Source organism: Cetorhinus maximus, unplaced genomic scaffold (genome assembly GCF_964194155.1).
Source record: "Cetorhinus maximus unplaced genomic scaffold, sCetMax3.hap1.1 HAP1_SCAFFOLD_2931, whole genome shotgun sequence".
NCBI classification, from domain to species: domain Eukaryota; kingdom Metazoa; phylum Chordata; class Chondrichthyes; order Lamniformes; family Cetorhinidae; genus Cetorhinus; species Cetorhinus maximus.
The window spans coordinates 23,907-34,965 of record NW_027598861.1 but is presented as its reverse complement, the minus strand read 5'-3'; the positions used below and the strand labels follow the sequence as shown (position 1 = coordinate 34,965).

General features: G+C 54.8%; 1 protein-coding gene across 1 annotated transcript; it reads right to left on the bottom strand.

The window, feature by feature from the left end:
* Positions 1-284: 284 nt before the first annotated feature.
* LOC144677715 (mitochondrial carnitine/acylcarnitine carrier protein-like) lies at positions 285-9,317 on the bottom strand. Its single transcript, XM_078537746.1, has 3 exons — positions 9,209-9,317; positions 1,186-1,278; positions 285-467 (listed from the first exon to the last, which is right to left on the bottom strand). Exons 1-3 carry the CDS (start codon positions 9,308-9,310, stop codon positions 336-338), a joined length of 327 nt encoding a protein of 108 aa, XP_078393872.1. The 5' UTR covers positions 9,311-9,317; the 3' UTR covers positions 285-335.
* Between the last annotated feature and the right edge of the window lie 1,742 nt (positions 9,318-11,059).

Below are 11,059 nucleotides of genomic sequence, written 5' to 3'. Positions count from 1 at the left end.
GTGTGTATGTGTGTGTGTGAGGGAGTGTGTGTGTGTGTGAGGGAGTGAGTGTGTGTGTGAGGGAGTGTGTGTGTGTGTGAGGGAGTGTGTGAGGGAGTGTGTGTGTGTGTGAGGGAGTGAGTGTGAGGGAGTGAGTGTATGTGTGAGGGAATGGGAGTGTGTGTGTGAGTGTGTGTGTCTGTGTGTATGAGGGAGTGTGTGTGAGAGGGAGTTTTGTGTGTGTGTGTGAGGGAGTGAGTGTGTGTGTGTGTGAGTTTGGATGAGGGAGTGTGTGTGTGTGTGTGTGAGTTTGAGGGAGTCTGTGTGCACGGGTGCCCGTTACCCCAGGGTTTCACTCACGAGAGGGGCTCCTCAGGATGTTTCTGCTGCAGTTTCTTTCCCAGGCCGTATCCGAAAAACATGATGGCCGTGACTGGAATGCTGGCGAGGATAGGAGTCCCCATTCCTTTATACAACCCCAAGAGGCCCTGAGGGAGCGAGGGAGAGAGAGAGAAAGTGACTGAGGAGGTAAAAGAGGGTCAACCCTTTCTTCCCACTCGGGGGAACAGGAGGAGGCCCATTCAGCCCCTCTCTCGAGCCTGTTACACAGGAACAGGAGGAGGCCATTCAGCCCCTCTCGAGCCTGTTACACAGGAACAGGAGGAGGCCATTCAGCCCCTCTCGAGCCTCTTACACGGGAACAGGAGGAGGCCATTCAGCCCCTTCTCGAGCCTGTTACACAGGGACAGGAGGAGGGGAGGAGATTGAGAGGGAGGCGGGTATCAATGAGGCAAAAACAGCATGGGGAGGGGAGGGAAGACAGGGGAGGGAGACGGAAGGGGGTGCCGGAGAGGGGAGGCCGGGGGGTGGTTGGGGGGTGGGGAGAGGAGGGGCGAGGGAAGTGTTGGGGGGGGTGGGGGGTGGCGAGTGGAGGGGTGTGCTGGGGGACGGGAGGGCGGGGGTAGTGAGTGTGCGTAGGAGGGGATTGCTGGGGGGGGGGGAGGGGGAGGGGGAAAGGTGGGGGAGGGGAGCAGAGGGGCTTCCAACTCAAATCTGGGGCCCCCCCCCAACCCCCACCCCACCCAACGCAGACCCAAAAAACCCACCAACCCTGGCGCGCGCTCGCTCCAGAGGAAACGCTCCTGAGGGGAGTCCCCGGGGAGGGGAGGGGAGTGGAGGGGAAGGGACGATTCCCTGGAGCCTTACCTCATTGGCAACCGTCTTCCTCAGGCAATCAATAGCCCCCTGGTAGAGGAGGGCCCGGCCTGGGAGGGCCTTGGGTTGGGTCTGTAGCCGGACCTGGTGTTGGGGGGGAGGGAAAACAGAATTTAGCCTAGGCCCTGGGCACGAATCACACAACCAGCTCAACCCGAACAACAACTGCATTTAGATAGCACCTTTCACCGAGTCCCCCAGGGCGCTTCCCGGGAGGCGTCGATCGGACAGAACCTGACCCCGAGCCGCTTGCGGAGATATTAGGGACAGGCGACCAAAAGCTCGGTCAGAGAGGCCGGTTTTTAAGGAGGAGAGAGAGAGAGAGAGAGGGAGAAAGAGAGAGAGAGAGGGAGAGGGAGAGAGAGAGAGGGAGAGAGAGAGAGGTGGAGAGGTTGAGGGAGGGAATTCCAGAGCTCAGGGCCCCCTCCAGGCAGCTGAAGGCCCGGCCGCCAATGATGGAGCGATGGGAATCGGGGGATGCTCGAGAGGCCGGAATTGGAGGAGCGCAGAGATCTCGGAGGGTCGTAGGAGGTTACAGAGATAGGGAGGGTTGTAGGGGCTGGAGGAGGTTACAGAGATAGGGAGGGTTGTAGGGGCTGGAGGAGGTTACAGAGATAGGGAGGGGTGTAGGGGCTGGAGGAGGTTACAGAGATAGGGAGGGTTGTAGGGGCTGGAGGAGGTTACAGAGATAGGGAGGGGTGTAGGGGCTGGAGGAGGTTACAGAGATAGGGAGGATTGTAGGGGGCTGGAGGAGGTGACAGAGATAGAGAGGGTTGTAGGGGCTGGAGGAAGTGACAGAGATAGGGAGGGGTGTGGAGGCTGGAGGACGTAACAGAGTTAGGGAGGGTATTTGGGGCTGAGGAAGGTTCTAGAGATGGGAGAGGGCACAGACCATGGAGGGATTTCAACCATTGTCAATCTTCATTCGTACTGCCCCGCTCTCTCCCCATAGCCCAGTATCAATCCCCAAACTAACCCCACTGCCCCGCTCTCTCCCCATAGCCCTGTATCAATCCCCAAACTAATCCCACTGCCCCGCTCTCTCCCCATAGCCCTGTATCAATCCCCAAACTAATCCCACTGCCCCGCTCTCTCCCCATAGCCCTGTATCAATCCCAAACTAATCCCACTGCCCCGCTCTCTCCCCATAGCCCTGTATCAATCCCCAAACTAGTCCCACTGCCCCGCTCTCTCCCCATAGCCCTGTATCAATCCCCAAACTAATCCCACTGCCCCGCTCTCTCCCCATAGCCCTGTATCAATCCCCAAACTAATCCCACTGCCCCGCTCTCTCCCCATAGCCCTGTATCAATCCCCAAACTAATCCCACTGCCCCGCTCTCTCCCCATAGCCCTGTATCAATCCCAAACTAATCCCACTGCCCCGCTCTCTCCCCATAGCCCTGTATCAATCCCCAAACTAATCCCACTGCCCCGCTCTCTCCCCATAGCCCTGTATCAATCCCAAACTAATCCCACTGCCCCGCTCTCTCCCCATAGCCCTGTATCAATCCCCAAACTAATCCCACTGCCCCGCTCTCTCCCCATAGCCCTGTATCAATCCCCAAACTAATCCCACTGCCCCGCTCTCTCCCTATAGCCCTGTATCAATCCCAAACTAATCCCACTGTCCCACTCTCTCCCCATAGCCCTGTATCAATCCCCAAACTAGTCCCACTGCCGCGCTCTCTCCCCATAGCCCTGTATCAATCCCAAACTAATCCCACTGCCCCGCTCTCTCCCCATAGCCCTGTATCAATCCCAAACTAATCCCACTGCCCCGTTCTCTCCCCATAGCCCTGTATCAATCCCAAACTAATCCCACTGCCCCGCTCTCTCTCCATAGCCCTGTATCAACCCCCAAACTAATCCCACTGCCCCACTCTCTCCCCATAGCCCTGTATCAATCAAAAACTAATCCCACTGCCCCACTCTCTCCCCATAGCCCTGTATCAATCCCAAACTAATCCCACTGCCCCGTTCTCTCCCCATAGCCCTGTATCAATCCCAAACTAATCCCACTGCCCCGCTCTCTCTCCATAGCCCTGTATCAACCCCCAAACTAATCCCACTGCCCCACTCTCTCCCCATAGCCCTGTATCAATCCCCAAAGTAATCCCACTGCCCCGCTCTCTCCCCATAGTCCTGTATCAATCCCCAAACTAATCCCACTGCCCCGCTCTCTCCCCATAGCCCTGTATCAATCCCCAAACTAATGCCACTGCCCCACTCTCTCCCCATAGCTCTGTATCAATCCCAAACTAATCCCACTGCCCCGCTCTCTCCCCATAGCCCTGTATCAATCCCAAACTAATCCCACTGCCCCGCTCTCTCCCCATAGCCCTGTATCAATCCCCAAACTAATCCCACTGCCCCGTTCTCTCCCCATAGCCCTGTATCAATCCCAAACTAATCCCACTGCCCCGCTCTCTCCCCATAGCCCTGTATCAATCCCAAACTAATCCCACTGCCCGGCTCTCTCCCCATAGCCCTGTATCAATCCCCAAACTAATTCCACTGCCCCGCTCTCTCCCCATAGCCCTGTATCAATCCCCAAACTAATCCCACTGTCCCTCTCTCCCCATAGCCCTGTATCAATCCCAAACTAATCCCACTGCCCCGCTCTCTCCCCATAGCCCTGTATCAATCCCCAAACTAATCCCACTGCCCCTCTCTCTCCCCATATCCCTGTATCAATCCCAAACTAATCCCACTGCCCCGCTCTGTCCCCATAGCCCTGTATCAATCCCCAAACTAATCCCACTGCCCCGCTCTCTCCCCATAGCCCTGTATCGATCCCCAAACTAATCCCACTGCCCCGCTCTCTCCCCATAGCCCTGTATCAGTCCCCAAACTAATCCCACTGCCCCACTCTCTCCCCATAGCCCTGTATCAATCCCAAACTAATCCCACTGCCCCGCTCTCTCCCCATAGCCCTGTATCAATCCCAAACTCATCCCACTGCCCCGCTCTCTCTCCATAGCCCTGTATCAACCCCCAAACTAATCCCACTGCCCCACTCTCTCTCCATAGCCCTGTATCAATTGCAAATTGTAATTCTCAAATGCCTGTGGGGGACAATTGAAAAAGCATGTGTGGAGTCTCTTGGACTAGGTGGGTTGCGAGGGCGAGGTTTTAGAGTGAGACACGGGAGCTTTGCTGGGTGCAAGTTAGACCCCCTGGCATGTAGGAGGAGTCCATTCAGCCCCTTTCAATCCCGTTGCACAGGAACAGGAGGAGGCCCCATTCAGCCCCTTTCAATCCCGTTACACAGGAACAGGAGGAGGCCCATTCAGCCCCTCTCGAGCCTGTTACACAGGAACAGGAGGAGGCCATTCAGCTCCTCTCGAGCCTGTTACACAGGAACAGGAGGAGGCCATTCAGCCCCTCACGAGCCTGTTACACAGGAACAGGAGGAGGCCATTCAGCCCCTCTCGAGGCTGGGGGTGGGGTTGGGGTGCGGGCGGTGGGGGATGGGGGGGTGGAGGTGGGAGTAGGGGTGGGGTGCGGGGGTGGGGTGGGGGTGGGGGTGGGAGTAGGGGTGGGAGTAGGGGTGGGGGGTGGGGGTGGGAGTAGGGGTGGTGGGTGGGGGTGTGGGTGGGAGTAGGGGTGGGGTGCGGGGGTGGGGGTGGGAGTAGGGGTGGGGGTGGGGGATGGGGGTGGGGGTGGGGGTGGGAGTGGGGGTGGGAGTGGGAGTGGGGGGTGGGGGTGGGGGGTGGGGTTGGGAGTAGGGGTGGTGGGTAGGGGTGGGAGTAGGGGGTGGGGGGTGGGAGTAGGGGTGGGGGTGGGGGCGGGGGTGCGGGGGTGGGGGTGGGGGTGGGAGTAGGGGTGGTGGGTGTGGGTGGGGGTGGAAGGAGGGTGGGGGTGGGGTGCGGGGGTGGCGGTGGGAGTGGGGGTGGGGGGTGGGGGTGGGGGTTGGGGTTGGGAGTAGGGGTGGTGGGTGGGTGCGGGGGTGTGAGTAGGGGTGGGGTGCGGGGGTGGGGGTGGGGGATGGGGGGTGGGGTGGGGGGGTGGGGGATGAGAGTGGGGGTGGGGATGGGGGGGTGGGGGTGCGGAAAGTGGATTCGAGGTAGGAGATCAGCCTTGGCTGTATTGAGTGGGGCAGCAGTCTCAAGGGGCTGAATGGCCTCCTCCTGCTCCTGATTCATTTGGGATCTCAGCCCCTGTAGAGTGACGGAGCCCCAGGGAGTGTCAGTGGCCCGGGCACCCCTCCTAACTGGCACTGATGGGCAATGCCCCTCTTCGACAGGGTTACTAAACCCTCCGTGTTGGTGGGGGGTAGTTCGGTGGCTGGGGTGGTGGGTGAGGAGGGGGGGTGGGCTGCATATATAAAAGTTTAGGAGTTCAGTCACGTTGCCCGTGTGGGATCCTGTCACTAGGAGACGGGAAAATGGTCTCCCTGGCCGCTTGCATTGAGTCCACGGGAAGGGATTTGGCAAGGCCCAGGAGAATAACAATGAACTCACTTCTGAGCGGCCCTTTGGAAAAGCACTTCTCACTGAACAACCTCAATAGGCATCCTGCTTGTGCTGAGTGGCTGGTGCGAGCGCTCAATCGCATTTCTGAGATCGGTGTCCTCATGGTGACTGGGTCAGTGTTCGGAATCTGGGTCAGAGTTGGAGTGAATGTGAGAGAGGGAGAGAGAGAGAGAGAGAGAGACAGAGAGAGAGAGAGAGAGAGAGAGAGCGAGAGACAGAGAGACAGAGACAGAGAGGTAAAGAGAGAGAGAGAGAGAGACAGACAAAAAGAGAGAGAGAGAGGGAGAAACAGAGTGCAAAAGAGAGACAGAGAGAAATAAAGTCAGAGAGAGAGACAGAGAGAGGGAGAGAGACGGAGAGAGACATAGAGAGAGAGAGACAGAGACACAGAGAGAGACAGAGAGGGAGAGAGAAACATAGAGAGAGAGAGAGAGAGACATAGAGAGAGAGAGACGGAGAGACAGAGAGAGAGAGACAGAGAGAGAGAGACAAGGAGAGAGAGACAGAGGAAGAAAGAGACAGGGAGAGAGAGAGAAACAGAGAGAGTGTGAAACAGAGAGAGAGAGAGATGGAGACAGAGCAAGAGACAGAGGGAGAGTGAAAGACAGAAAGAAAGAGACAGAGAGTGAGAAACATAGAGAGTGCAAAAGAGAGACAGAGAGAGAGAGACTGAGAGAGAGACAAGGAGAGAGAGATGCAGAGGAAGAAAGATACAGGGAGAGAAACAGAGAGAGAGAGAGATGGAGACAGAGCAAGAGACAGAGGGAGAGTGAAAGACAGAGAGACAGAGAGAGACAGGGACAGAGGGAGAAAGAGAGAGAAGAGAGACAAGGGGAAAGAGAGATGGCGAGAAAGAGAGACAGAGAGAGAAGAGAGAGAAAAAGAGAGTGCAAAAGAGAGACAGACAGAGAAAGAGACAGAAAGAGAGAGAGTGAAAGGCAGAGAGAGAGAGGGACAGAGACTGAGTGAGAGAGAGACAGAGAGAGAGAGAGACAGGGAGAGGGAGGGAGAGAGTGAGAGAGAAGCATGAGTTGAATAGGGCCGAGTGCCAGTTCACTCAGGGAGTCTGAGTTGAAGCAGCAACTCACACTTTAACCTGCACGTTGTTGTCTGGAACTATGGTCGAGGCTCCAATGTCCTCCCACCACATCACTGACCAGAGGAATCTCTCCCGCTCTTACCACCTGCCCTCGGATGGATCTACGGGTTGATATTTAACCTGTCCAGCCACATGTCAACACACCTTCCGTGGCCAAGAGCTCCCGGAGCGGGACTCAACCCCACGGGGGAGTCTGCCTCAGAGAGGAGTACTCTACCCACCACCCCCCCTCCCCCCCCCACCCTGCCCTCCCTACCCCCAACAACCCCTCTCCCCACCTCGCAGCTGGAGTGAGAGAGAGAGAGAGAAATGGCAAGTGAAAAACACAAGGGGATTAAGAGGGACATGGACTGTGTTAATGATCGGACGTTGGCTGCGATTATGCAAACCTCGAAGCCTTGGTAAGAGACCAAAGTTCAAAGTTAAGATGAGAGATGAACCTTGGCTCAGGGTAACCCCACCTTACAAACAGGAAGACACAGCCCCAGAGACATTCCAGGTACAACACACACTTTACACTTAACAATAAAAGATTTTGTGCTCTCGTCGGGACCTGGAATAATTTATTAATTTTGCTTCCAATCTCCACCCCTCCATCATTTTCACATGGTCCATCTCTGACACTTCCCTTCCCTTCCTTGACCTCTCTGTCTCAATTTCTGGTGATAGACTGTCCACCAATATCCATTACAAGCCTACCGACTCCCACAGCTACCTCAACTACAGCTCCTCACACCCCGCTTCCTGTAAGGACTCCATCCCATTCTCTCAGTTCCTTCGCCTCCGTCGCATCTGTTCTGATGACGCTACCTTCAAAAACAGCTCCTCTGACATGTCCTCCTTCTTCCTTAACCGAGGTTTTCCACCCACGGTGGTTGACAGGGCCCTCAACCGTGTCCGGCCCATCTCCCGCGCCTCCGCCCTCACACCTTCCTCTCCCTCCCAGAAACATGATAGGGTCCCCCTTGTCCTCACTTATCACCCCACCAGCCTCCGCATTCAAAGGATCATCCTCTGCCATTTCCGCCAACTCCAGCATGATGCCACCTCCAAACACATCTTCCCTTCACCCCCCCTGTCGGCATTCCGCAGGGATCGTTCCCTCTGGGACACTCCTCCATCACCCCCTACTCCTCAACCCCCTCCCACGGCACCTTCCCATGCAACCGCAGAAGATGCAACACCTGCCCCTTCACTTCCCCCCTCCTCACCGTCCAAGGGCCCAAACACTCCTTTCAAGTGAAGCAGCATTTCACTTGCATTTCCCCTAACTTAGTCTACTGCATTCGCTGCTCCCAATGCGGTTTCCTCTACATTGGAGAGACCAAACGCAGACTGGGTGACCGCTTTGCAGAACACCTTCGGTCTGTCCGCAAACATTACCCAGGCCTCCCTGTCGCTTGCCATTTCAACACTCCACCCTGCTCTCATGCCCACATGTCCATCCTTGGCTTGCTGCATTGTTCCAGTGAAGCTCAACGCAAACTGGAGGAACAGCACCTCATCTTCTGACTAGGCACTTTACAGCCTTCCGGACTGAATATTGAATTCAACAATTTTAGATCATGAACTCTCTCCTCCATCCCCACCCCCTTTCCGTTTCTTCCCCCTCCCTTTCTGTTTTTTCCGATAATTTATATAGATTTTTCATTTTCCCACCTACTTCCATTATTTTTAAATGTTTTATCCATCGTTTATCTCTACCTTTTATGCCCTTTTAGTATTATTTCACCCCAACCCCACCAGAGCTATCTGTAACTCTTTCGAGTTATCAACAGGTCGCATGTAACTCTTTCGAGTACATTCACAGTCCTTGGTTTTCCGGGAGTGGGACGTGAACCCACAACCCTCTGACTCAAAGGCGAGGGTGCTATGAACTGAGCCACAGCTGACACCTCTTAGGGCTATCTGTACCTTGCTCGTCCTGCTTTCTACCCTTAATGAGCACATCCCTTTAGATAATATCACCACCTTCAACACCTCTTTGACCTTTTGTCTGTGACATCTTTTGGTTATCTCCACCTATCACTGGCCCTCTATCCAACTCTACCTGTCCCAACCCCCTCCCCCTTAAACCAGCTTATATTTCACCCCCCTCTTCTATTTTTCCTTAGTTCTGTTGAAGGGTCATAGGGACTCCAAACATGAACTGTGCTCCTTCTCTGCAGAAGCTGCCAGACCTGCTGAGTTTTTCCCCCCAGGTATTTCTGTTTCTTTTTTGGTTTAAAAGATTTCCGAGCCTCATTTGGGCTGCCTGAACCTTCCCTTAGTGTCTCGGCCAAATGCAGGGCACCCTGTCTAAGAGGAGGGAGGGGAGAGAGAGAGAGACAGGGACAGAGCAAGTGGAGAGAGAGAGAGAGAGAGAGAGCAGAACTCGTCCTAACCCACGACTGGGCAATAAAACTTTTAAAACTTGCAGTAAAAGTCGGGTCTCTTACTTTGATGGTGTCCATGGGGTGACCAGCAACAATCAGGCAAACTCCCCCGACCCCTCCGGCCAGCAGGTTCCTCAGGGGACTAACCCTTTGCGCTTTGCCCATCTCTCCAACTCCTTCAGCTGCTCCTCTCTGCCAGTGGCAATTCTTGGAGAGCTGGGTCTCTCTCTCTCTCTCTCTCTCTTTCTCTTTCTCTCTCTCTCTCTCTCTGGTCTCTCTCGGAACTGTCACAGCGACACACCTCCCAGCAGTAACGCCCAGAGCCTCCCTCAAATCGACAGGGAGCAGGTGTTATCACAGAGGGACAGGAGGGAGCAGGCAGGGGGAGGTGTGGGGTGGTGGGAGGAAAGTGACAGTCTGTGGGTATTAAAGGGACAGTGTGTGTGTGTGTTTAAGGGACAGTGTGGGTGTGTGTTTAAGGGACAGTGTGTGGGTGTGTTTAAGGGACAGTGTGGGTGTGTGTTTAAGGGACAGTGTGTGGGTGTTTAAGGGACAGTGTGTGTGTGTGTTTAAGGGACAGTGTGTGTGGGTGTTTAAGGGACAGTGTGTGGGTGTGTTTAAGGGACAGTGTGTGGGTGTGTTTAAGGGACAGTGTGGGTGTGTGTTTAAGGGACAGTGTGTGGGTGTTTAAGGGACAGTGTGTGGGTGTGTTTAAGGGACAGTGTGTGGGTGTTTAAGGGACAGTGTGTGGGTGTGTTTAAGGGACAGTGTGTGGGTGTGTTTAAGGGACAGTGTGGGTGTGTGTTTAAGGGACAGTGTGTGGGTGTTTAAGGGACAGTGTGTGTGTGTGTTTAAGGGACAGTGTGTGTGGGTGTTTAAGGGACAGTGTGGGAGTGTTTAAGGGACAGTGTGTGGGTGTGTTTAAGGGATAGTGTGTGGGTGTGTTTAAGGGACAGTGTGTGTGTGTTTAAGGGACAGTGTGTGTGGGTGTTTAAGGGATAGTGTATTTGTGTGCTTAAGGGACAGAGTGTGGGTGTGTTTAAGGGACAGTGTGTGTGTGTGTTTAAGGGATAGTGTGTGGGTGTGTTTAAGGGACAGTGTGTGTGTGTTTAAGGGACAGTGTGTGTGGGTGTTTAAGGGATAGTGTATTTGTGTGCTTAAGGGACAGAGTGTGGGTGTGTTTAAGGGACAGTGTGTGTGGGTGTTTAAGGGACAGTGTGTGGGTGTGTTTGAGGGACAGTGTGTGGGTGTGTTTAAGGGACAGTGTGTGGGTGTTTAAGGGACAGTGTGTGGGTGTTTAAGGGACAGTGTGTGTGTGTTTAAGGGACAGAGTGTGGGTGTGTTTAAGGGACAGTGTGGGTGTGTTTAAGGGACAGTGTGTGGGTGTGTTTAAGGGACAGTGTGTGGGTGTGTTTGAGGGACAGTGTGTGGGTGTGTTTAAGGGACAGTGTGTGGGTGTTTAAGGGACAGAGTGTGGGTGTGTTTAAGGGACAGTGTGTGGGTGTTTAAGGGACAGTGTGTGGGTGTTTAAGGGACAGTGTGTGTGTGTTTAAGGGACAGTGTGTGGGTGTGTTTAAGGGACAGTGTGTGGGTGTGTTTAAGGGACAGTGTGTGGGTGTGTTTAAGGGACAGTGTGGGTGTGTGTTTAAGGGACAGTGTGTGGGTGTTTAAGGGACAGTGTGTGTGTGTGTTTAAGGGACAGTGTGTGTGGGTGTTTAAGGGACAGTGTGGGAGTGTTTAAGGGACAGTGTGTGGGTGTGTTTAAGGGATAGTGTGTGGGTGTGTTTAAGGGACAGTGTGTGTGTGTTTAAGGGACAGTGTGTGTGGGTGTTTAAGGGACAGTGTGTGGGTGTTTAAGGGACAGTGTGTGGGTGTTTAAGGGACAGTGTGTGTGTGTTTAAGGGACAGAGTGTG